The sequence below is a fragment of the Chlamydotis macqueenii genome, chromosome 16 (genome assembly GCF_036417535.1).
Source record: "Chlamydotis macqueenii isolate bChlMac1 chromosome 16, bChlMac1.mat, whole genome shotgun sequence".
NCBI lineage: Eukaryota > Metazoa > Chordata > Aves > Otidiformes > Otididae > Chlamydotis > Chlamydotis macqueenii.
Genome location: NC_141571.1, coordinates 11,929,261 through 11,950,624, shown reverse-complemented (window position 1 = coordinate 11,950,624; position 21,364 = coordinate 11,929,261). Strand labels below are relative to the sequence as shown.

The window sequence follows — 21,364 nt, the reverse complement described above, 5'->3', positions numbered from 1 at the left end:
AACAGTAGATAAAACTGTAACAATCATGTTACGCTGGTTAGGATCTGGTCCAAAACATGGATACTCCACAAGATGGAAAACCTTAGTTAAGATCATCCTTTTTGAAGACTCTGTATTGGTAAAGAAGCTATACAATCTGATGCATAATGATTGTAATCTCTTCCCTTCCCAACTATCCCTAGGGGAAAAAAAAAAGAGCTTTAGGGAACGTTCATTTCCTGCAATAAGTAGTCATTTAATTAAAGAACAAAAGTAACAGGAATCAAAAATGCTTGCAGCTGTGATTCTGTTAGACATTATATAAAAAAGAATGAAATTATAATACATTAAATTAGTTTTTAGAACATGAACTTAAGTGTTTTACAAACTAATCGTGGTAAGTTCCAAATGTCTTGTCAACGTAATACTGAATGACAGTGTGTCATGTCCGTTTATGTCAGAGGCCTTGGAATGGTAAAGCCTGTACATGCAGAACATCTCCTTTTCCAAGACAGACTGCAAAACAGTTTAAAACAAGTGTTAAAGGAGAGTAGTAGGTTCTTTCAAGTAGCTTTACTTCAGTCTTTTTCAGCAGATCGTCCCACTCCACAGGCCATCGCTCTTCTGACTTCAGAGCGGAGTACACCTCTGGTGTTCCTTTCTGTATGTAAGTGCTGTAGAGACTTCGTCTGCAGAGTCCTTCTTTCACATAAACATCAAGGTGTCCTGGACTGAACTTTAGGGAAAGACTTATGTATTCCCTGATGTGTGTTCAGCAGCATTATCAAAAAGTAAAGACAGATTCTTCTCAGAAGAAAATTTCTATGGCCTGTGAAATCTAGGAGAAATAAGAGAAATTTTTCAAACCACTTTGAAATAAAAAAAAAGACGTAGTTTTAAAAAATTCTATGTTAGATTAACAAAAATATATAACAAATAAAACCAGTATTCATTTGGTTTAAAAGTATAGTAACAATATTGAAGAATGTTAGCGACTTTAAGTTTTAATTTCCACCAACACATTTCCACACATTTGCCATGACTGTAGTGCAGTTACAGCCCTCAGGGCCCAGTCTAACCAGTTGATTTGGGAGTGCAAGTGCAAATAGAGGTGTGAGGTTGATTTTGTTGTTTTTTTTCTTTTAGGAAGTAAGCTACAGTTTGCCATTGGTAGAAGCACTCTTTGTTGTGCGGTGATCTTGTTATTTTTGTAACAGTTGCGCAATGTTGAGCTGATGCGTCAGAAACTAATGACGACATACTGTTGGTTTAACGTAGGATAGTCTTAAGATCTGTCTGGAATAAATATACTCTTGCTCTGTAGGCTTGTTCTTTTGGTTGAGATACGTAATTAAAGTCCCAATAATTTGTAATGCCTTAGCACTAATTGTAAATTGTAAGCCTATTTACTCCTAATATCCTGAACAAATTTCAAAATATATCATTATAATCTACTTAAATTCCCCAGGTAGCTTCAATTAGAGAAAGTATATCTCACTTTCAAACTTAAACTGCAGCCATCTTTTTTTTTTTTTTTCCCCCTCTGTATTTCATTCTGTCAACGCAGCAATGTCTGGCCATAAACATTGACTCTGAGTCCCGTAATGTTAGAAGAGCCCTAACAATCGCATGGACAGTCTAGAATTACATAAATACAGCCGTAAGATCAATGTACATTGCATTTACCACTCAAGTGTATTTGCCTAGACCATTTTTTCATTGAACATCCAAAGCTCAGTTAAGCTGGAATTCATTCCGAGTTCAGACATAAGCATGGAACTGGGGCCCAGGCGCTGCTGCAGGGAGCCCTCCCAAATGTGAGACTGCACACCAAGTTCCTTAGTACAGCGTGAGGCAACTTATTTTAGCAGCAAGCACACCTGAGGATGCTTACAGACAAGGCAAGAGTACACTGCGCTCCCAGCAACTCCTAAGATTGAGTTTTAAGAACAATTGGACTTGCTCAAGAGACCTAACAGAAATTGTAGGAAATAACCAAATGTTGTTGCAGATTTTCTCTAACAAACAAGGTCTTTTTGCAAGTAACAATGGCTGGGGAATCAACCACCCTCGCACTTTTTCCCACTTAGAGAAGGGAAATTATTTTTTTCATGCACATTTAAACATAGTACCTGTCCCCAGCGCTGGCACGTGAAGCAAGCTGGGCTGGACTAGGGTCACAGTGGCCCAGCCACTCAGAGTGACAAGCGTCCAGACCAGTTCTCTCTGCTGGACTGCCGTTGTGTGCTTGGAGGGGGCTGCACTCCTTCCCATAGCAACTGGACCGACATTCAAGTGATAGTGAAATCTACAGGCTGAATCCATCGGAACAAACGCGTTCCTTATGGGAGTCACGTATGTCTTGTTGCGGTATGTAGGATTTTATGTTTCTGAACAGGGAAGTTGCAATGTTTTGATAACAAGGCTGCACACTCAAGTACATTTAAAAACCATTACATACTGTATTAAGTCTACTTTAAAAAATTGTTGTGTTGGAGTTTTTTTGTTATACCCTACACTTAATTTTTTGTCATAGCTTTTAAATTTTTTGTGCAAAGAACGCAGAGTGATGTTCTGGAGAAGGTCTGCGGGCATCTCAGTATATTTTAATCAAAGAAAGAAAGAAAAAAAAAGAACACCTAACAAAAAAAAATCAAAAACACCACAAAAGTCAAATTCTGAACAGGAAGATAAATACTTCCATTTTCCTTTTCAAATAAAGCTTCTTTTGCACATTCTCCCATATGCAGCATGTAAGAGCAAAAGCTGGAAAACTGACCTTGTCAAATGTTTGCTTGATGCGTGTACTTCCATTTCATTACTCTTGTATTCGTTTAGCTCCTTCCGAATTGCTGCCTAGGAATTGAAAACAGAGGAAGGTTAACAAACAATTTTGGCTTTATAAGCATTGTAAAATACTGGACTTGCAGAGCAGAACAGGAGTTTTCTAAAGTAAAAATAATTGGCATTGGGTATAGCAAAGGATGCTATGCCAGTGGAGATGCTGAGTATTTAGGTTATGTGGATCGGGGATATGGTACTTCTTACCGTTCATTTCTGATTGCTACAGGGTCACTTCTCTCTAGAAGCAATTCTGACAGGGGAATCAAACCACAATGCTTAATGCCTCACATTTAATGAGATTCTAGGTAAAATTTATTAAAGATTAAGAGAAGTTGGCGAGAAATTGATCAACTGGTCAACTGACTTGTATGGAAGGTCAATGTGTGTCATTTGTTTAATAAAAATCAGACTGTTTGCTTTATCACAACTTGCAAATATCAGTCCAGGCTCTGTTATCACCTGGATCCGAAGGATTGCACAGTCATAAGTGAAGAAAAATGTTCACTTTTGGTGCTTAATATAATGAAATTAAAGACTATAAGAGTGAGACCATTCTTTTGTTTAAATGGCAACTGCAAGAGAACTGGAACATACTGGTGCTTTCATAGTTTCCTATATATTTGGTACTTCCTAGTTTAGCCACCTAAAATTTTGAGGGTTGTACCCATATTCATGTTTTATATCATAGATTTGGAAAAAAATTAGGAAAAATACGGTATTTGTGCTACTCTGAAAGAGAAGTTTTTCAATCACAAATGCAGTGGTCAAACTCCTGACTCTCAATTCCTGATGTGTGCCACCAGTATATGCAATGGAACTCTGTCACATTGTTTTAGCTTATAAACCTGCCTAGTTAGCAATGTGAAAACAGTAAAACTAGAAACATACCCAGTACAAACAAGGAAAATACAAAACCATTATTCTATTGATTAATATGTAGCTTGTTCACATTTCAGTGAGCTCAGAACGGCTACTGTAGTAGAAATGCACTGTTCCTTTTCTACAGGAGTCTTCTGAAACCATTTGTTACGCTTTGTGCTGAGGAGACGCTGGCATGGAGAATGAAGTGTATGATGCCCACATCTCAGAACAAAGCAGTAAGTAATGGTGTGGTCTTTGCCATTTTACCCAGTAATTATCTCAGCATCTCTAATTGCCCTGAAACTTCAAACCTTTCTCAGCAACTGGTCTCTCTGGACTCATGCTGTAGTAGTTTTCTTACTACTCAAGCACCTAAATGTGAAAGTTAAATTTGGATGTAAATCAGCTGTGTGGCAGGTATGTGACAACAGAGACGAGTGTTTGCTTATGTTTGTGAAAATGTGGGATCACGTCACTCCTGCAGCATCCATAGGGAACAGGAAAGGAAATATTTGCATGTTTAGAAACATAGCGGAGGATATTTGCATGTTTGGGACAAAACTTCCAGTCTGAGGATAAATGTTAATACTGCACTGGCTGGGAATGTTTTTGAGTTGCAGCCCGAAGGCATTAAGAGATACTTTATCCATCCTTTTTTTTTTTTTTTCCTTTCCCCCTATCAGTTCACGGGCTGGGCAGAAGCCTTTATAACACAAACCAGGCATTTTTGTAAATAGCATTTTTTGTGACAGTATGCATTGGTCAGTGTGGTTTCAGCGTAAAAAATAACGGTAAAGTTTACAGAGGTTAAATGTCCTGCAGGATCTGATGAATCATTATAGACAAAGCAAGCAGAAAGCAGTAACATGTCACTGTGATGATGTCAGTACCTTATCTGCTGCTGATAGTCTTGTCCACGGTTTATCTGCTCGCCTGTCGTAGTCCTGGGCTTTCGCCACTTCCACGTAATCACTGAATCGTATCAGGATTTTTCTGTCTCTTAGTTCATCAACTGTAGGTCTCTGGTTAAGCTGTATTAAATAGTTTTGTAAAATAAAAGCAGTATTAATAACAAACATATCAACAAAGCATGCAACATTTTCTGCTTCCCATCTTCGCTTCGTGCGCATTTACGTATACGGACAAAAAAGCCCAGCCCTCAGAGGATTATCAGGAGAGTAACAATGGTTTAAGCGGAGTTGTGGGCTACAGCACAGTGGCTTTATAATGGACAAAAGAGGTAAATATTTTAACCTGGTTATTGATAAAATACATTTACAATATGTAAAGGAATTATTATTATGGTCTGTGTATAATATCATATAACCTAGGGGTTTTCTGCTACGGGCAGCGGCAGATTGTCTGTGTAAGGTTTTCAGGACTGGACCACTGTAAGAATTTCAATTTGGCTTTAACAAGTTATCGGCATATTTGGCTTATAATTCCCCTCGGGATTCCTAGGAACAGAACAATAACAAAATGTAGTTCTGATTCTGAGAATACCTTAATGCAAAGAGAAATTTACTGGGGGAGCACACCTGGTGCTCAGCAGGGAGTCGGCTCTGCTGCTGAGTGCTACAGAGAAAGGAGCAGGCCTTTTCTAGCAAGGCAGTTGCAAAATAGGCAGCGTGCAAGCAAATATCCATTTTCTTATTTAAAGTTTATATGTAAATATACTGCTAAGTCTCATTGTAGCGGAGATGAGGTAGATATTTTTATAATTCATACTACTAGATACCGCTATCTCAGGCACCGCTGAGGAGGATGAATATTAAGGGAGGTTTTTGCATAATAATGACTTCTATGACTAGTCTATGTTATATTAGCTTTGCTAAATTTCTAAATACTAATAGAAGGTCTTGCAAGATTTTACCTTTCTTGTCAGTCTCTGTTTGATTTCCCTTCTTTCTTCCTGTTCTGTTTGATCATTTCGTTCTGCGGAGAATATATATATTAAAAAAAAAATTACTTTCCTCATGAGGAGGACTTGTAGCTTCCAAAGTTCCAGGCAACAAAAATTAGAGCATAGAAAACTTAGTAGCTGGTTCTTAGTTGTGTCTTTTGTTAGTTCAGTATGTGTCACTGGTTCTCTATTAGAACATACAGTTACCACGCCGTAAGGACATCATACTGGTGCTGATGTCAGCTTCTCCTGTGCTCTAAACTCCAGTTCCAAGGAGATTTAATAAAACAACATCACCGACACCAACTCTCCAACTGTATACACTTCAGAAGGTAAATCGAAGCTTTCCATGTTAATAATCCTTTTTTATTCTCCCTGTTGCCGGAGCAATTGCTGTTAGGTGCTGGGAAGACTCACTGCAGCAGCCTCAGGGGAAGTATATTCTTTCCCGTATAACCTTATTCTCAGGCTACATCTCTAGACGGTCACACTGCCACAGCAGTTATCTTTGACTCACGTGCTTTTTTTCTCTGCTATTCAAGATATGCCACTGGCACGAGAACCTCTTTATCCTCACGGGGTTTTCTTTTGTAGTGTTCCGTTCCAACCTAAGCCAGCTCGCTTTTGTGTGTTGTGCCTATTAGCATTCAAGCCGTGATAACTCCTACACGCTGGGTCTAAAAATAGACGAGAGTGCTGTAACGCTGTGTGAAATATATCCTTGGCCTTGGGAAACGAGTTAATGGCGTTTCTATTTCTAGTACTCTCTGTTACTAAATCAAGGCATGAGCCTGTGACCTGAACAAAGCTGAAGACCTAGAGAAAAATGTTTAACCATTCTGGGAATTCTCTAGATACTACTGTGAAGTGTATTATACCACTTGCATTAGGTATTTCCAGCGTTACAGCACACACGTGATTTTTAATGTGCCTCAAAAAGACACTAGCGCTGCAGATGAGTTTCCAAAGTGGTATTTTTAGTAGTGAAGTATTCTTCTCTGTTATTTTTATGCTCATTAGATTACACTGAAATGCAGTCATAAGTATCTGTTTAAATAACACAGTAGTGCATAGCCACAACTGGCTGTAGTAGAAATGTAAATCAAATGGCTCTAAAATGCTATAATGTGCTCTACTACAATTCAGTGGCAAGGCACAAAAATTTAAAAGAGAATAGGACAGCTAAATTTAGTGCTTAGTCAGGGAGGAACAGCTATTTAAGTCTGGAATGTTTAAAAAGAGAACAGGTTTTAAAAAATAAAGTGCATTCTAAGATGTAGAGATACCTCCAAGAAGTTACTAAGATGCTTCATTCAGTTTTAATTCACCCCTTTTCGAGTAGATATTCCTATCTATATATTTTTACTGAAAGAAGATAATTTTCTGTGGCATAGTGCCTTTTAAGACATGACTGTGATACGCACTGAGAGAATTCCTAAAGAAAAACCACAAATACACATTTCTGATCAGAAAATGCTCTTGCAAATATACTAAAAATGAATAGTGACCCCTTTCTATGAGACACTCGGGTTCAGTGCTTATTCCCAGCTTTAAGAAATAAAAGAAACAGTTCTTTTAGACAAAATAAAACAAGATGTGGTAGGAAATGCTAGCATCAACATCACTCTGCCTGCACTTAGATCCACTCATTAGTGAGGGCTGGTTTTATAAATCTCCGTAGAGAGACGCTCCCAATTAGGAAGTGGCGTGTGCAGCTCTGTCATTCATTTTGCTGCCTGTGCGTTCTTCAGGGAACTCTTAACTGCATGTGACACCAAAACAATTTCTAATGTTAAGAATGAACTGGGGGCTGTATAGTGTGACTTAAGTGATGCTGCCTTCTTGAATGTTCATGTCAGCTCTGGGTTGAATACAGGAAGAATACATGTACACCTGGGTTGTGATTTTAGTCCGTATGTTTTTCATACTTTGTGGTAAACCAGCAGTGTTTCTGTAGTTAAAGGACATAGAAGATCAACAACACTGTAAGAAAGTGTTGGCTTTAAGTTTGCTTTTTAAGTATTACTTTTATCTCAGAACATCTCCCTAAGGGAGATAAGGACTGAGATTTGCTTTAAAATAACACAGTAGTTGCACTTAGGCACTTGCAATATGCTTCTCATTTTGACAGAGTTGTAGAGATGTGATTTATTAGTCCTAAAACACCTCTGGGATAGCACTGCTTCCCTTAGCAGTACGTATTATGAGCATCAAAGATATTGGGAAACTTGGGATGCAACTGTACAAACCCTTGCAACGTGGAGGCAGTTTTAGTGATTGCTACAGCTTTGCATGTCAGACGCAGGCCAAGTGTTTTTAAAGTCCATAAAAACAAGAATCTCAATATCCCTATTAATAAATGGAGACTTTACTCATTTCCAAATTCATTCAAAACCGAGACTAGAGTTGTTGATCTGTCCAGCCCTTTAAGATTACAGCTGACACAGCTAAGTGATGCCCTTGGCGCTTTACAAGATACCTAGTGTTTTATATAATGGAAGAGGTAAATAAAATAGAAGTGGTTCTGATCTCAGCTGAACCTGTATAAAGCCTGAGCAACTGAACTGAAGTCAATAAATTTGCTCCATGCTGGGAGCTCTTTAAATGAGATACAAATCTAGACCAGTATGTTTAGCCGGCATTCAGGAAATATCTTTAATTCTGCTTTATCTTCTTTCTGCTTTATCTCTCTCTAAGCTCATTATATGAATGTATTGGAACTTTTTTATTACTAAAGCTGGTCAGTTTAACCCAGATTAAGGATGTAACCAGCACACTTCAAAAAGTAAACATAAAGAAACAGATATTTTCAGTAGAGATATTTTCAGCTCTTCCTTAGCCAGGAAAAAAAACCAAAGAAACAGATTTTCAGAGATCTTAGGTACTGACTCTTGAAAATTTTGCCCCACATATTTCAGAATCTTGAGTTACTGCTTTTTCTTGCCTCTTGTGGTAGATGACAGGTGAAGTTAGGCCAAGTTCATCCATTCACATTCACAAAGACTCTATCATTTTTCTCATTTAGCTATGCACGTGTTAGACACATCTAATTTTACCATGTGCTATGTATGCATTTACTGAAAATACTGATGACTATAAATTGACTGTGGAATTCCTTTGTGTTAAAACTGAAATGAAATCCCCAATAACTTCAATGGCAAGAACATAAGGTGTTTTCTATGAACTACTAAGAAAGTTCTGAGACATTAAATTTTAGGCAACAAAATGTAGATAACTTTTTCTTCTAGCAAATTACAATCATTTAATGATTAAATATGAATTAAAAAGCATAGGCAGCATTGCTTGAAAGACATAAACCTATGTGGCTTTGTTTTATGCTTGTTTAATGAGAACCAAACTGTTGTTCACATATTTCTGGTTTTGACCTTTCAACACTAAATAGACCACGAAAATAACAGAAGCAATATATTTTTCCTTCAGGCAGATGGCCTCTCCATTCTCTTGTCTGAGACCTATAATGGAGACAATTTCAGAGCCCTCTCTCACCTTCCCCTAACTTAGAGGATTCCCAGCGCTTATAAGGAAAAGGATTACGGTCATCACTTGTTCGATCCCCAGGTCAGAACACCAATCTGTGGGAAAAGAGTTGCCAGTTTCTGCCTTGTGTTTATCTGAGAGATGTTGAGAACATTCCCCTGTCGCAGCATCTGTAACGGCGCTGGAACTGTCCCTCTAATAACTCCGATATCTCAGAATGATCTTTCTTTGACTTGTTTTTGGGAAGATCTCTAATGATACGAACAAATGTACTTGTCAGGAGAATCACACCTCTGCAAGGGTGCTTTCTCCACTCCACTTTAGCCTGGGTGGTATCTGGTGTACAGTTTGCCATGACAGTCCACATCTTGAAAAATGTCAGTCCAATTCTCAGTGCACTGCGTGACACTAAGCCTGTATTCCCCTCGTAGACCTCCATAACAGTGTAATCAGAATGAAAATTATTTGAAAGCCTAAATTTTAACAACTCATTCTTTTCTGTACTAAATTGCATGCCTTTATTAAGTTGTAAATCCCGATTTCTGCAGTATTTGAAACACAGGACATGTGCAAAATCAAAACTTTTAGGTACAGAAAATAATCCCAGTGAATTAATGTGTCTATTTAAAAATAATATTTTATAGAAATGCAATCACTGATTTCAACAAACACATATAAAATACTTCAGGAAAAAAAATACTCACGTTTTAGTATATTTCTTCTTTCTAGCTCCTCAACAGCAGGTCTTTGGCTGAGTCGCCTGCGGAAAAACACCAGAATCACATTTTGTACCATGCCTGTTCTTTGGAAAGTCTGCAGTATTCTGAGTTCTGGATGGTGTTTTCCTCAGGGAGGGGACTACAAAATCCCTCTCCAGGACTCAGGAAGAAAAAAAAAATACAAGAATCACAGCACCAGAATGCTTTCTTATATTATTTTTCCCAGATATCAGCAATGCAGGTAGAAGTTATCCTCTAGTTTGCTCTGCTGTCAGTGAAACGCTTCCTCTGAACAAGCATCCTTTTCACCATACTTTTCAGGCAGTCCGTTGGAACCAGTGCTCTCCAACAGTTAAATTCAGTCTTGAGGAGGTATTTAAGGTGGTTATCAAATGAATTTCACAGTGATCCTCTGTAGCTATCACTGCCTCTATCTTTTAATCTCACGTAGCAGCGGGCTTCCTTTTCTCTAGTAACACCAGTGGTGCATCCTGACAAAATGCAGACTTGCCAGAAATAAAGCTTTCCTGTGGTTTCCCGACTACACATCTAACAGACCAATCCAGCAGCTCTCCTCCTGCCTGCTGAATAAAATTCATGTGCTGCTCACAGCCTCATGCTGTCTGAACGGAGTGTCTTATGCAGTTTCACCTCCCCTTTTCAGTAGTGCTGCTTCACGATTGAGTCTTCAAATCATATGATCAGTGCCATAGCGATTTTATTCTGCATACTAAATGAGACATCCCCAGGAGACACTGCTAATATCTGCAGAGAATCTCAGGTAATTGAACCCCTCCCCTAGGCAGACACACACACACGCTGTATTTGCTAGCTTTCAAGTAATAATCCAGCAAGCAGATCAGAAAGAGTTTATGATGCTTTCTGGCCTGTGTTCTGGCAACGTTACGGATTCTCATCGTCTCCTCTCCAGCAGATGTTGCCAAGCCAGAGATGAAGTTACAGAGACAAAGAAATACTCAGAGCAGGGACCACACTGCAAACCACTGCTGCAGTAGTTATCCCTCCACTGTGTATAGGAAATAAAGGAATGATTATAAAATGATGCTATATAACAAGATCTACATTTTAATCAAATATCCAAAAGATGAAAAAAATGAAGTAAATGTTAACAGACTGTAAAAGAACCAGTAAAAGTACCTGATGCTAATTTCTCTTTATTTTGTAAGCCTTACTAAATACACCTTCAAAATCAACCTTGTATTTATATATTATCAGACCAACAGCCCAAAATATGAATGCAACTCCTTATCCTTTTTTAATTAATTTCCCTGAGATCACTGGGAAAGTTCTCATCTTTGGCAATGGGAAGGCATCACAACTACTATACCAGATTCAAACCAACAGAAAAATTAAATTATGAGCTCTTGTGCTTAGAAACATCTACAGCCTAACTCTTGTTACCTAAACAACTACCTAGCACTTTGTATTACCTAAGGTTTTTTCCTGGTCTTTGGATTTCTCTTTGGAGCAATGAGTTGGATACTCCAGCAGTGGAAGTTGCAATAACCCAAACTGAAACAGGAATGATGCTGAAATGTCCTAGTAAACACTTTAAACATGTATTTTTAATCCCTTTTACCCTTGGACTCCTCCCTCATTTCCCTGCATGTCTCAGAAACGATACAACTCTGGCTAGGTTTTGTTTGAAAGAGATTAATGTGCATTTTATAATATAAATCAGGGAAGAATGACTTACTCAGAGAGCTTATCTGCAAATGAAAGGTCCACTCGACATGCTGCTCACATGCCTCTCTCTCGAGCCATTCTTAATTACAGCCCTTCCATGCGAGATTTATAGATTCTCTCAGAATCCATACATTAGATTTCAGAGGCCCCTTTTAAACTGGGGGATTAAAAGCCTAACAGAAATTAGTAAAGCAGTATGAAAATGCATATGTATACGAATTCTCTGTATATTTATATATATAGTTATAATATGTATGATGGTTAATTATTTAAAACTCTGTTTCTCTTCTGGCTTTGATAAATACATGGTATGTGCCCAGAGACAGAACATATTTCTGAGCACACCCCCATGTTTACCCACAACAGAAGGAAGAGGTGCAGATATACACAGGTACATATACACACGAGAGGGCATTGCATTTTTTTTCGTGAGTTTTTCAGAGATTTGGACCACACTTCCATGTTTTTTGTCATAGTCATGAAACTAGATGTGGACTTTTCTTCAAAATAAAATTATAACAGGATTTCAGGAAGCTGGGGATAGAGTGAAAACACTAAATACAGCAGGAATCATGATCAAATGATGAGAAGTGGCAACGCCACTGACACTGCTGCTGCCAAGGTGTAGGGACATTTTGTTTCTATTATTTTTTCTGTTCAGGAGAAGCTTCTCTCTGCCGAGAAACCCCTTTTGTTTGCTTTCTCCGCTGTGAGAGCTGTGCTGTGTGGTGGATGGGCTCCAGCGAAGGGGAAACGGCGTGAGTTGGTGAAGATTAAGGACTCCAGATGCCTCCACCAAGGGCTGCAGATTGTACGGAGAGGAAGCAGCCATGTGCACGGCCCAGCCGGGCTAGAGAGGGCCGGGGTGGAGGGGGCCACGCATATCTGCAGAGCTGCAGCTGGAGTAAAATCAGGACATGGGAGGCCCTTTCTGCAGCAGGGTCTTTCCTACGTCCGGAGAGGAGTGTGCCTGCTTCCAGAGCACACGGCCCTGCCTGATCGTCCATCATAGCAAGAAACAAGTTGCTGCTGCAGGTATTTACTGTGTGAACAGAGCCCACCCTGCCTGAGTCGCTCAGCTGCTTTGGGAGGATGGAGGAGGGTGCTTCAGCCCCCCACAGAGGGTATAAACAGCCCCAGCCATGTTTTGTTTCCTCAGAGGGTGACTAGCAGTCCCCCTTGATATGGCCGACTTCCCTCAAAACTCACCTGCAGCTGGGCCTGGAGCGAGATAAGGACAAAGAAATTTCTGAGGGCTTCTGTCAGGCCAGCAGCTCAGGGTAGCACAGGTGAGCTGCAGGTTACCCCTGTCAAAAATGCACGTCCCTCTTGAACAGAGCTTTTAAGTAAGAAACTGTTTCAGATGAGTTTGTGCCTCTGTTTGGGTGAGCTGTTCTCTGGGCACCGAGGGGCTCCAATGTGCTCTCTTGAGCAACAAGTGCTCTATTTTGGATATTTATTTTGTATTTTTCTCTGAAGCTGGTAAAATATGAAATCCTGCCCCTGACAGAACCAGAAAATGTCCCCTGTGCGTTGATCTCGGTGCATTTCCTGTGAAAGCAGCCATCCAACCCTGTGGAGAGGCAGAGCCGTGCCCTCAGAAATGCCGGCACACCTCAGGGAAACCTGGCGGGAGGAAATGGCGGCCGGCTCTCCTCACACCCTTGTCAGGGAGTGCAGGCCAGGAAGTGGGGACTGAGAGACTCAGGCTCTAGAGAGGGGATGCTCGAGTCTCCGATGTTTAAAGGAAACAAATTCCAGCTGAACAATGATTATCAGCAGACTGCATCACAGCTGGGGAGCTGGTGTGTGATCCCGGAGGAGGAAGCAGGCACCTGCCTTGAAGGAACATTTGTTAAGGCTAAAAACTGAACCCTCAGTGGGCTGTGGATGATCTCCATGTGCTTTGTACAGAGAAGATTTTGTATTACTCAACTGCAGGCCGTTTTGAAGCAGAGCAGAGTCCTGGCTCGTTTCCTATGGGTTCAGCAAAGTTCCCACACCTGAGTGTGGGTGGATGCAGGGCTCCACCCTGGGCGCCATGCTGCTCTGCAGCTCTGGTTGTAGCAGCCATGTGAAGGTCTGAGGTGGGCATGAGACTCCAGTACTGCTGCAATGTGGACGTGGATGTGAATGTGAACATGGACATGGACATGGCTGGGTGAGTCCTGTGCTTTCTGTTTATGTTGTTTTTTCACAGCCCCACGTGGGAGTCACCTTAGTGAGATGACTGAGCTCTGCTGGGAGCACAAACGTAGTGCACCACTTCTGTTGTGTCACAGTCATGGTTTCTTTTCAGTTGATTTAAAATGGAATATCTATTTCATGCTTTTGGGAAAAGCATCCAATTAATGCTGTTGTGTTCTTGTGTGATATTAAAATCTAGGTTTGTATATTTTTGCACTGTCTGCTGGGGCAGGAGTGCTCCCTCTGAGCACCTCTGCAGGGCCAGCCATTTTTGGCTCTTGAAACTTTCTTGAAAACTCTTGGGTAACTTGCAGGCAAATCCTGTCTCTGTCCAGATCCCCCATGGTGTAAATGCACGGGCTGTCACTGATATTGCTATAGTCTCATGTTAAGAGTATCTGCTCCAAGAATTTGCTTCCATGTTTGCTTAAACCAAGGGATGCCAAGAGCAGAAGTAAGCAGAGCTGAACTCGCAGCACCTCAGCTGAGGTGACTGCAGCTGCCTCAGGGAAACTGAGCAGAACTGGAGGCAATAATGTCACTTCCCTTTAAATGATGTTTGGATACAGTTCAGAGTATGCTATACATGTGTCAGTGATGCTTCAAGTTTGAATAGAGACCAAAATCTGAATATTTTGTCATAAAGCTAAAGCAGTCACCATAAGTTGGCAAGGGGGGGGGGCAGGAAGGACACAGCTGTTTTTTAAGTTTACAAAACGAACAAAGTTTGTTATTGTTCTGTGGAAAGCAAGCATAAACCTTCAAGCACCAGGTGTTCTTTAGCTGTTTGAAGTTTGTGGAGCATTCTGGGGATTACCTTTAGACTGTTTTCTCCAGTAATTTGAGCTCAGAAAGATAACTGGATAAACTTACGTATTTCCATCTCTCAGAAGCCAAAGACTTTGCCTACTCCTACGTCCTCTGCAGTTCCTCCTCAGGGTGAGAGTGGCAGGGCACTGCAGGGTAGTTCAGCTGCCTGTGGTTCACCCTGAGAACACCCTGCAGGTATGGCCATGTGCATTCTTGGTCTCAAAGTACCCTGGGTGCTGAGAGTCTGCACGTGTCCTCAAGATATTTGTTTTCTCCATGCACTGTACACATGGGAATCCTGTGATGTTCATGAGTGCTCCATACTGGCTCTGAGAGGGGCAATAGATCTATGCGTGTCTGGCTGTTTCCCTTGACGTACATGTGCGGCGTGTAATTGTAGCAAAACAGGCTGCCCAGGGAGATAACAAGTAGTGCCCCTACCAGTGCCATCAGTGGGGAGGTCTCTGTTGGCTGATCTGGTGGAGTGGGCTGCAGCCCTCTGCCACGGGTCTAGCTTGTGGTCCTGCTAACTAACACATGCGACACATGCGCAAGTGCAGATACTGGAGTTGGCTTCAAGGGGAAAACCACTAATTGCTTGTCCCCTCTGGAGCAAGGTCACATGTTCATGAGCCCAGCAACTCTCACATGTGCCTGTGACTGCTGATCAATAGATCAATAGTTACCTCACACAGTCAGATTGTCTCCTTCGCATTCAGGGGAATTAATGTCTTGGGACCAGCGTTACACCAAGGTTGATGGTACTGGACTGTTACAGGTGACTCTGAATCCTCAGTAGCCTGAGGATTTGCGTATCACTAGGATCCCAGGGTCTGCTGTCAGATGGGCAGTGCATCAATATGTCTTACAAGCAGGAGACGCTGCCAAGTTCTCTGTCCTTGTAGTTAACCTTAGCAGTGTCTGCTTTGTCCGTTGTAGGAACAGCATCTCAGCAAAGCCACAGCAAGCTCTGGGCTTGCCAGTGTGGGCACAGAATAGCTGATGAGAAACTGGGAACAGGTACAGCCCACCTTTATGCATATGGGGCTATGCTGACTTCCCACACCTCCCACAGTCCATCCTTTCTAGCTCCTCTTACTAGTCTGCAGTCTTAGCTGCCTGGCAGACCCCAACAAGCATTCAGCAGACTCTAGTGCAAAAAAAGCTCACATTCTTGGTTCATGAAGTTTCTTATCTGTCCCCAAAATGTGTTCCTTTGATTCCCAAATATATTTTTGCATAGAGTCTGTTGCACAGTATCTGTATGTATGATTGTCATAAAACAATTTCTTTTGGATACGTATCTGAAGTCAAAAGACATACTTTGGAATCCTTTTTCTGCTCTTCTTTAGTTAGATTCATGTGATTCTGATAATCTTCTGCAGAGGGAGGGGTAGATGGGTAGGCTTGGACACGTGCATGTGCCTGTGGACTCTGGACTGACAAGTGAGCAATCAATCCAGCCTTCAGTAAGTGAGCTGTAGCCAGCAATTGTATTGATTGTCCCTTGTGACAGGTAGTTTCGCAGATAGAGTTGGGGGGGTTGGGGGGGGGAAGGGAGGATCCCTTTCACAGGAGAGCTCCAGTCCCGGCAAAGGGAGGAGAAATGGGAGTGCCCTGTGCTGGCTTCTCATAAAGCAGCGTGTCTGCTGCCCATCAGGAGGCAAAGGCTCTGCCTCTTAAATTGTCATCCCTATTACCAGAACATCATGTTCGATTCAACAAGAAGTTTATTTTCATCCTTCCTATAAGTAGCTATGAAGAGGACATGTGCCAGGGCTTTGAGTCACCCGCACGCTGCACTGTGGCAGTGCGGTACTGCTTGCAATGTACAATTACGGGTAGTAGTAAATCCTTGGTAGGAGGGCCTTGCCTTTTACCGTCTGTACAGAATTAGAAGGCAGACACTGAAACACTAACTTGTTTTTTACCTCTGGAGCATGTGAAAAGTGGTAGCTGAGTGATGCGCCAGCATTTCCCGTAACAGGGTAAGAGTAGCTGCTGCAATTCTGTGGTAGTAGGAGGCTAAAGAGCAGCGTGAAAAGGGTGAGTTGGTGTGGTAGATTCTGCAAGTTGCATGCAAAACCTTTGCTGCTCTAAAATTGCCCAATATTTGTGTCTATGTTGTTTCATAAACTATTTTTTCCATCCAAATAAGAAAACTGCTTTTGGGTGTCCAGTAGAAGATACCAGATAAATGCAGAGGCCCTCTGTGTTGCCTTAATTACATATCTTATTGTTTGGCCTTTTGTTCTGTCTGGATTTTCAAGGCTGCAAATCAGCAGGAGTTCAGTTAATTATGTTGTCACTCATCTCCCAGGCAATTACAGTGATCCGTCATTATAATTTCTATGATATACGCCCTGCAATGAGGAGTTCAGATTTCAGTTGGAATAAAACTATGTACTTGCCCAGCGTGACCCTTGTATCATAACCCATTGTCCCTGAACGACCTACATCCTTGTGACAGGTTTGCTTTTGCATAGTGTTACTTAGTGATAAGCACTGTGTGGGCTGAAATACACCAGTGCCAGTATCTAATTATGTGTGAGGATTCCGATGGAGAAGGCTTTGCGATAATCACTGCTTTCACCACCTATGAAAGCCCTGCTGAATTTGACCTTTGGTTTCATAGTTGCCTCACTGTGTGAGGAAGAAAGGCCAGACACAGCTGGAGAGCAGAACCTGTCTCTCAGTTCACACAGGCTTGCCACAAAGTTCAGTGAAGATGCTGAGCATCCTTCCATCACCTTCAGGAGGCTTTTCCTTTCATACCTCTCTCAACATGCAGTTAAGGACTCCTGGAGGATGTTGTGGCAGATTCCAGGACCAACGTAACATAAGGATTTTCATTTTCAGTCAAGTTATTAGATAATATACAAGAACTAATGTGCCTACATTAGGGTGTAAATGTAATAGCTGCTTATTTCAGAACAGGAACTTTCTCCTCTCACTTCCATCTACTCCCTCACTCTGTGGCTTAACAGAGCTGCTAGTGGATCTGTCCTGTTTGTAACAGAATTACAATATTTAGTCATTAGTGTGACAAAAGTACAACTGATTATTCAGCCAAAGACATGCTCTGCCTCTGTAGTTCGACGAGTGTTTCTCTTGATAGCAACGTCAGCGTGAGCAGCACTCCCACTGCCTCTTGCTTCTGCTTTACCTTGCAGCTGGGCAAGGAACTGGTTTGGGGAATACATTCAAGCTAAAAATAGCTCAGCAAGAAAAACTACTGAAAGAACATGCTCTTCAAATAACAGTGCAAGTGGTGTAGACTCCCAGTGCAACTCCTCCACTGACGGCTGATGAGAGCTCAAGGCTGTGTATTAAAATGTATGTTGAAGGGTCTTCCAACTGAAACCACATGCTGGTCATGATCTGGGTCACACTGTGCAGGTCACTGAAAATGGTGAATAATGTTTCATTGCAAAGCAGTAGATTTTTCTTCTTTTTTTCTCTGAAGCAGGAGTAAAACTCTAGAGCCCTGTGTTCCCACGGCGGGGAGGGGTGGGGGGAAGCCATGTTACATATCTCAGATTTGGGCAAATTGAGAACATTGTGGATTTGATGCTTCAGGAATTGTATAAATCCCAGGGTTTTAGTTCTATCCCATTATGTACGTATTACCATTATATTATTTTAAATAAAGACATCTGCTACTGCTGAAGTGATACTAAAATCAACTCTGATAGCAACTGCTTGAGCAACAGCAGGGAGTCTGCGAGTCAATCACTAGTAGATCAGAAGCAAATCTTAGCTCAGTAGTGGGGACTGCCACTTCACTGAGACTTTCCAAAATTCCTCCTGGAACAGTTGCATACTCCTGGGTGCTTACTGGGTAATGATATGTACAAAAAGAAAAAAAAAATTAAAAAAAAAAGAAAAAAGAAGTTAGGTTTTAACTTCACTGTATAAACGATGCCTAATGCAAAGCTTGTGCTTGATCTCCTCCAGGGAGACTGAGGCTGGGTTGCCAGCTGCCCTAAGTGTCTGTAGGCTCATGATTCAGATTCCTGGGCAGCCAGGAATGCAATTTCAGCCTGCACACTCAGAGGTAACAGGGACAGGAGGACAGACAGACATGTCAGTTTGGACTGTAGCACTAGCTATGTTTCAGAGACCATCAAACAGAGATACTGTGCATGGATGGAAGTGTCCCAGAATGTCCTGAATTCAGCTAGGATGCTTGCTATTGCACAGCTAGCATTAAGATCCTGTAATACTGTCCACTTAACCTATAAACAGTTGCCCCTACCAACAGATGCCACTGCGATGTACAACTGTGGGATTTGGGTCACTGGAAGAAACCACAGCTGGATTTGCAGAGAGCAGATAAAGAAATATTGGTATGCATAGTTTGTCAGCCTGCCTCTACTGACTGTATGTAAATTTTCCTCCACCCCCTCATTTAATGCAAAATGATTTGAGAATGGCTATTCTTGCCATGGATACTGAGAAGCTGCTGAGAATTTCCCTGTGCAGCATGAGCTCTGGAGAATATACTTCTCTGTTCCGTGTGCCCTGTGTTTGCATACAAAGGACTCTTTGGCAACCTACAAAGTCTGTGAAGTGACAAATATACAGCTGCAGGTGTATTTGCCATTGCAAGGTGTTGCATAAAGCAACAGCAAGGATTTACCCCAGGGCTGGTGGTGTCAAGCTGCGTGAGCCTGCTAACCCAGCAGCTTCACACCCTGGCAGGAGAGGGCATGCCATTGCGCTTTGCAGACTGGTTGTAATGCCAGGCTTTATGCAGAGGGATAGCTTTCTTAATCACTAAAAGCAAGGAAAATGTAGTGCTCTCCTGGCTTTGTGTAATCCCTAAAGAAAAAAACTAAATGATAGTGATTCCTGAAGTTGCAAATGCTTCTGGGATAGACAGTCCCTGCTGGGACCGTATGTGTGACTGCACACCGGCTATGCAATTGCAGGGATCTCTCTGGGAACGCTCTCCCTGGCAACACAAGTACTTTCTAGTTCTCTCCTGTCACTCACCCACACAGCATCTCCAAGAGGATGGGATATCCCTGCACGTCACCATCTGTTGTGCTATTTTCCGTTTCTCTCACGCACACTATTGTTACCCCACCATTTTCCGGCACAGAGCTAGACCAACAGCTTGCCCTCATGCTGTCGTTGACCAAGGCTGACCAGAGCCACGCAGCCTTTGCCCGCAGCATTCCCTGAATCCTGCTTCTTTACTGTATTCCCATTTAATTTAATCTTTTGCTTTTTTTCAGAATTCCTCTTGAGGTTATCTCTTGATTTTCAATGCAGAGTGTTCCTGTTACCAGCATGCAGATTGAAATGAGAAATTCCATTGACAACACCAACGTGTGGCCCAAGCACTCTCTAGGAGCGTGAATCCTCTGGTCACAATGACAGGAATAATAATCTGTTTTGTAGTTATTTCACCGACGGATCTCATAGTGCTTTGCAGAGCTGGTCTACATGGTTACCTCTATTGTACAGAATAGGAAAATGTGGCAAACTGTCTTGTCTGGAAAACCAGACTTGCAGACCATCCAGGGATTTATTCACTTCCCCTGCAAATGGTATTTTAGTGATTCAGTTTTTCTTTGTTTTTAAATTGGGCTGTATGAGGGGTATGACTTGTCACTTGATGCCACAAAGCGTGACACAGCACATTACAGACAGGCTAACTTACATGAAAATGCAGAGAGCACTTGAATTTTAAAATGTTATCTTCATATTCTGTCTGCTCTTCCCCTAAGCTTTTTGGGACTCTCCTTATTTCCACTTAGGATTCTGTGTTTAGTTGTGGTGGTGTAAATGCAAATAGAGGTTGTAGCAAACTTCAGTCAGGACAGAAGATTCTCAGCTTTTGAAATTCGAGTTCCTCAATTGAATAAAATGTCAGAATTTAATTATGTAACATTTCCTATTGACCTGTGCATTTAGTTTTGACATTGCTGCTATGATTTGTTGTGGTACAACATACATTGACTCTTACTGTCAAAGTGCAAGGCTATGACAGAAAACTTGTCTCTGTTCTTGGGAAAGGATTCAGTTTTCCCATATCCGTGTTCCTTAGAGTTGCTTTGTCTGCTGAGGGACTGCTAGGACAGGGGTAAGCTAGGCGGAGCAACATAAGCTAGGCAGAACAGGCCTTGACTCTGCCAGTGACCTCCACCACACACTGGTTTTCTAGGCTTTTGTAGTATGGTTATTTTCATTGCAGCTGATGCCCAGCAAGTCACAGGTCATGCTGCATTGGAGTGCTGGGTCTCTAGTCCACCAGAAAGTCCCTGCTAACCCTGAGCTTCCTGCTGCGATCATCCTTGTAGGCCTAAGCTTGGTATTTCCACGTGTCTGATGTTCTCCGTTACCTTCTTCCTTTATGTTGTAAACAGACTGCAAAAAGATTTCTTTAAACTTAATTGCATGATGCCTATAAATACAACTTTCCTAACCCCATTAATACTGGCTTGTTTAACCTTTTCTTGAGAAGGAAGGAGGACTTTTCCCCAGTTGGGTAGGATTTGGAAATGCTGTAGCCACTCCCTGTGATAATTACAGTGATAAGGCTGCTGTGTAGCCTGGCCAGAACGTGGCTTTTGCAGACACCCTCAAATTAGCCAGATTTCTTTACAGTCAGCTGCTAGCTGGAGAGACTGTTGTGAGATCGTGGCTTTTAATTTTTTAAACATGATTTCTGAAAAACTAATGAATTATTAATTCATTCAGAATTTAATTTGCTTAATGAATATGATTATCTCAAGCAAATGACAATGGCTGTTTGTCTGTAAGCCATGTAGTCTTGATTTTGCAGGCTTTTTTTCACCAGTGAGGCACCCATGTTTTTATTCTGGTGTTTGTCTTTTGGCCGAAT

At 41.5% G+C, this 21,364-nt stretch overlaps 1 protein-coding gene across 4 annotated transcripts in view; it reads right to left on the bottom strand.

The window, feature by feature from the left end:
* Positions 1-210: 210 nt before the first annotated feature.
* Positions 211-21,364, bottom strand: part of PHACTR3 (phosphatase and actin regulator 3) — a 107,384-nt gene continuing 86,230 nt past the window's right edge. For all 4 annotated transcript variants that reach the window (XM_086760546.1, XM_086760547.1, XM_086760549.1 and 1 more), the window contains 5 exons: positions 9,790-9,845; positions 5,558-5,619; positions 4,575-4,715; positions 2,759-2,835; positions 211-817 (listed from right to left, as the gene is read on the bottom strand). In XM_086760546.1, the coding sequence (XP_086616672.1) occupies positions 802-817; positions 2,759-2,835; positions 4,575-4,715; positions 5,558-5,619; positions 9,790-9,845 (352 nt within the window). In that variant the 3' untranslated portion in view covers positions 211-801. The remainder of the gene's footprint in view (positions 818-2,758; positions 2,836-4,574; positions 4,716-5,557; positions 5,620-9,789; positions 9,846-21,364) is intronic.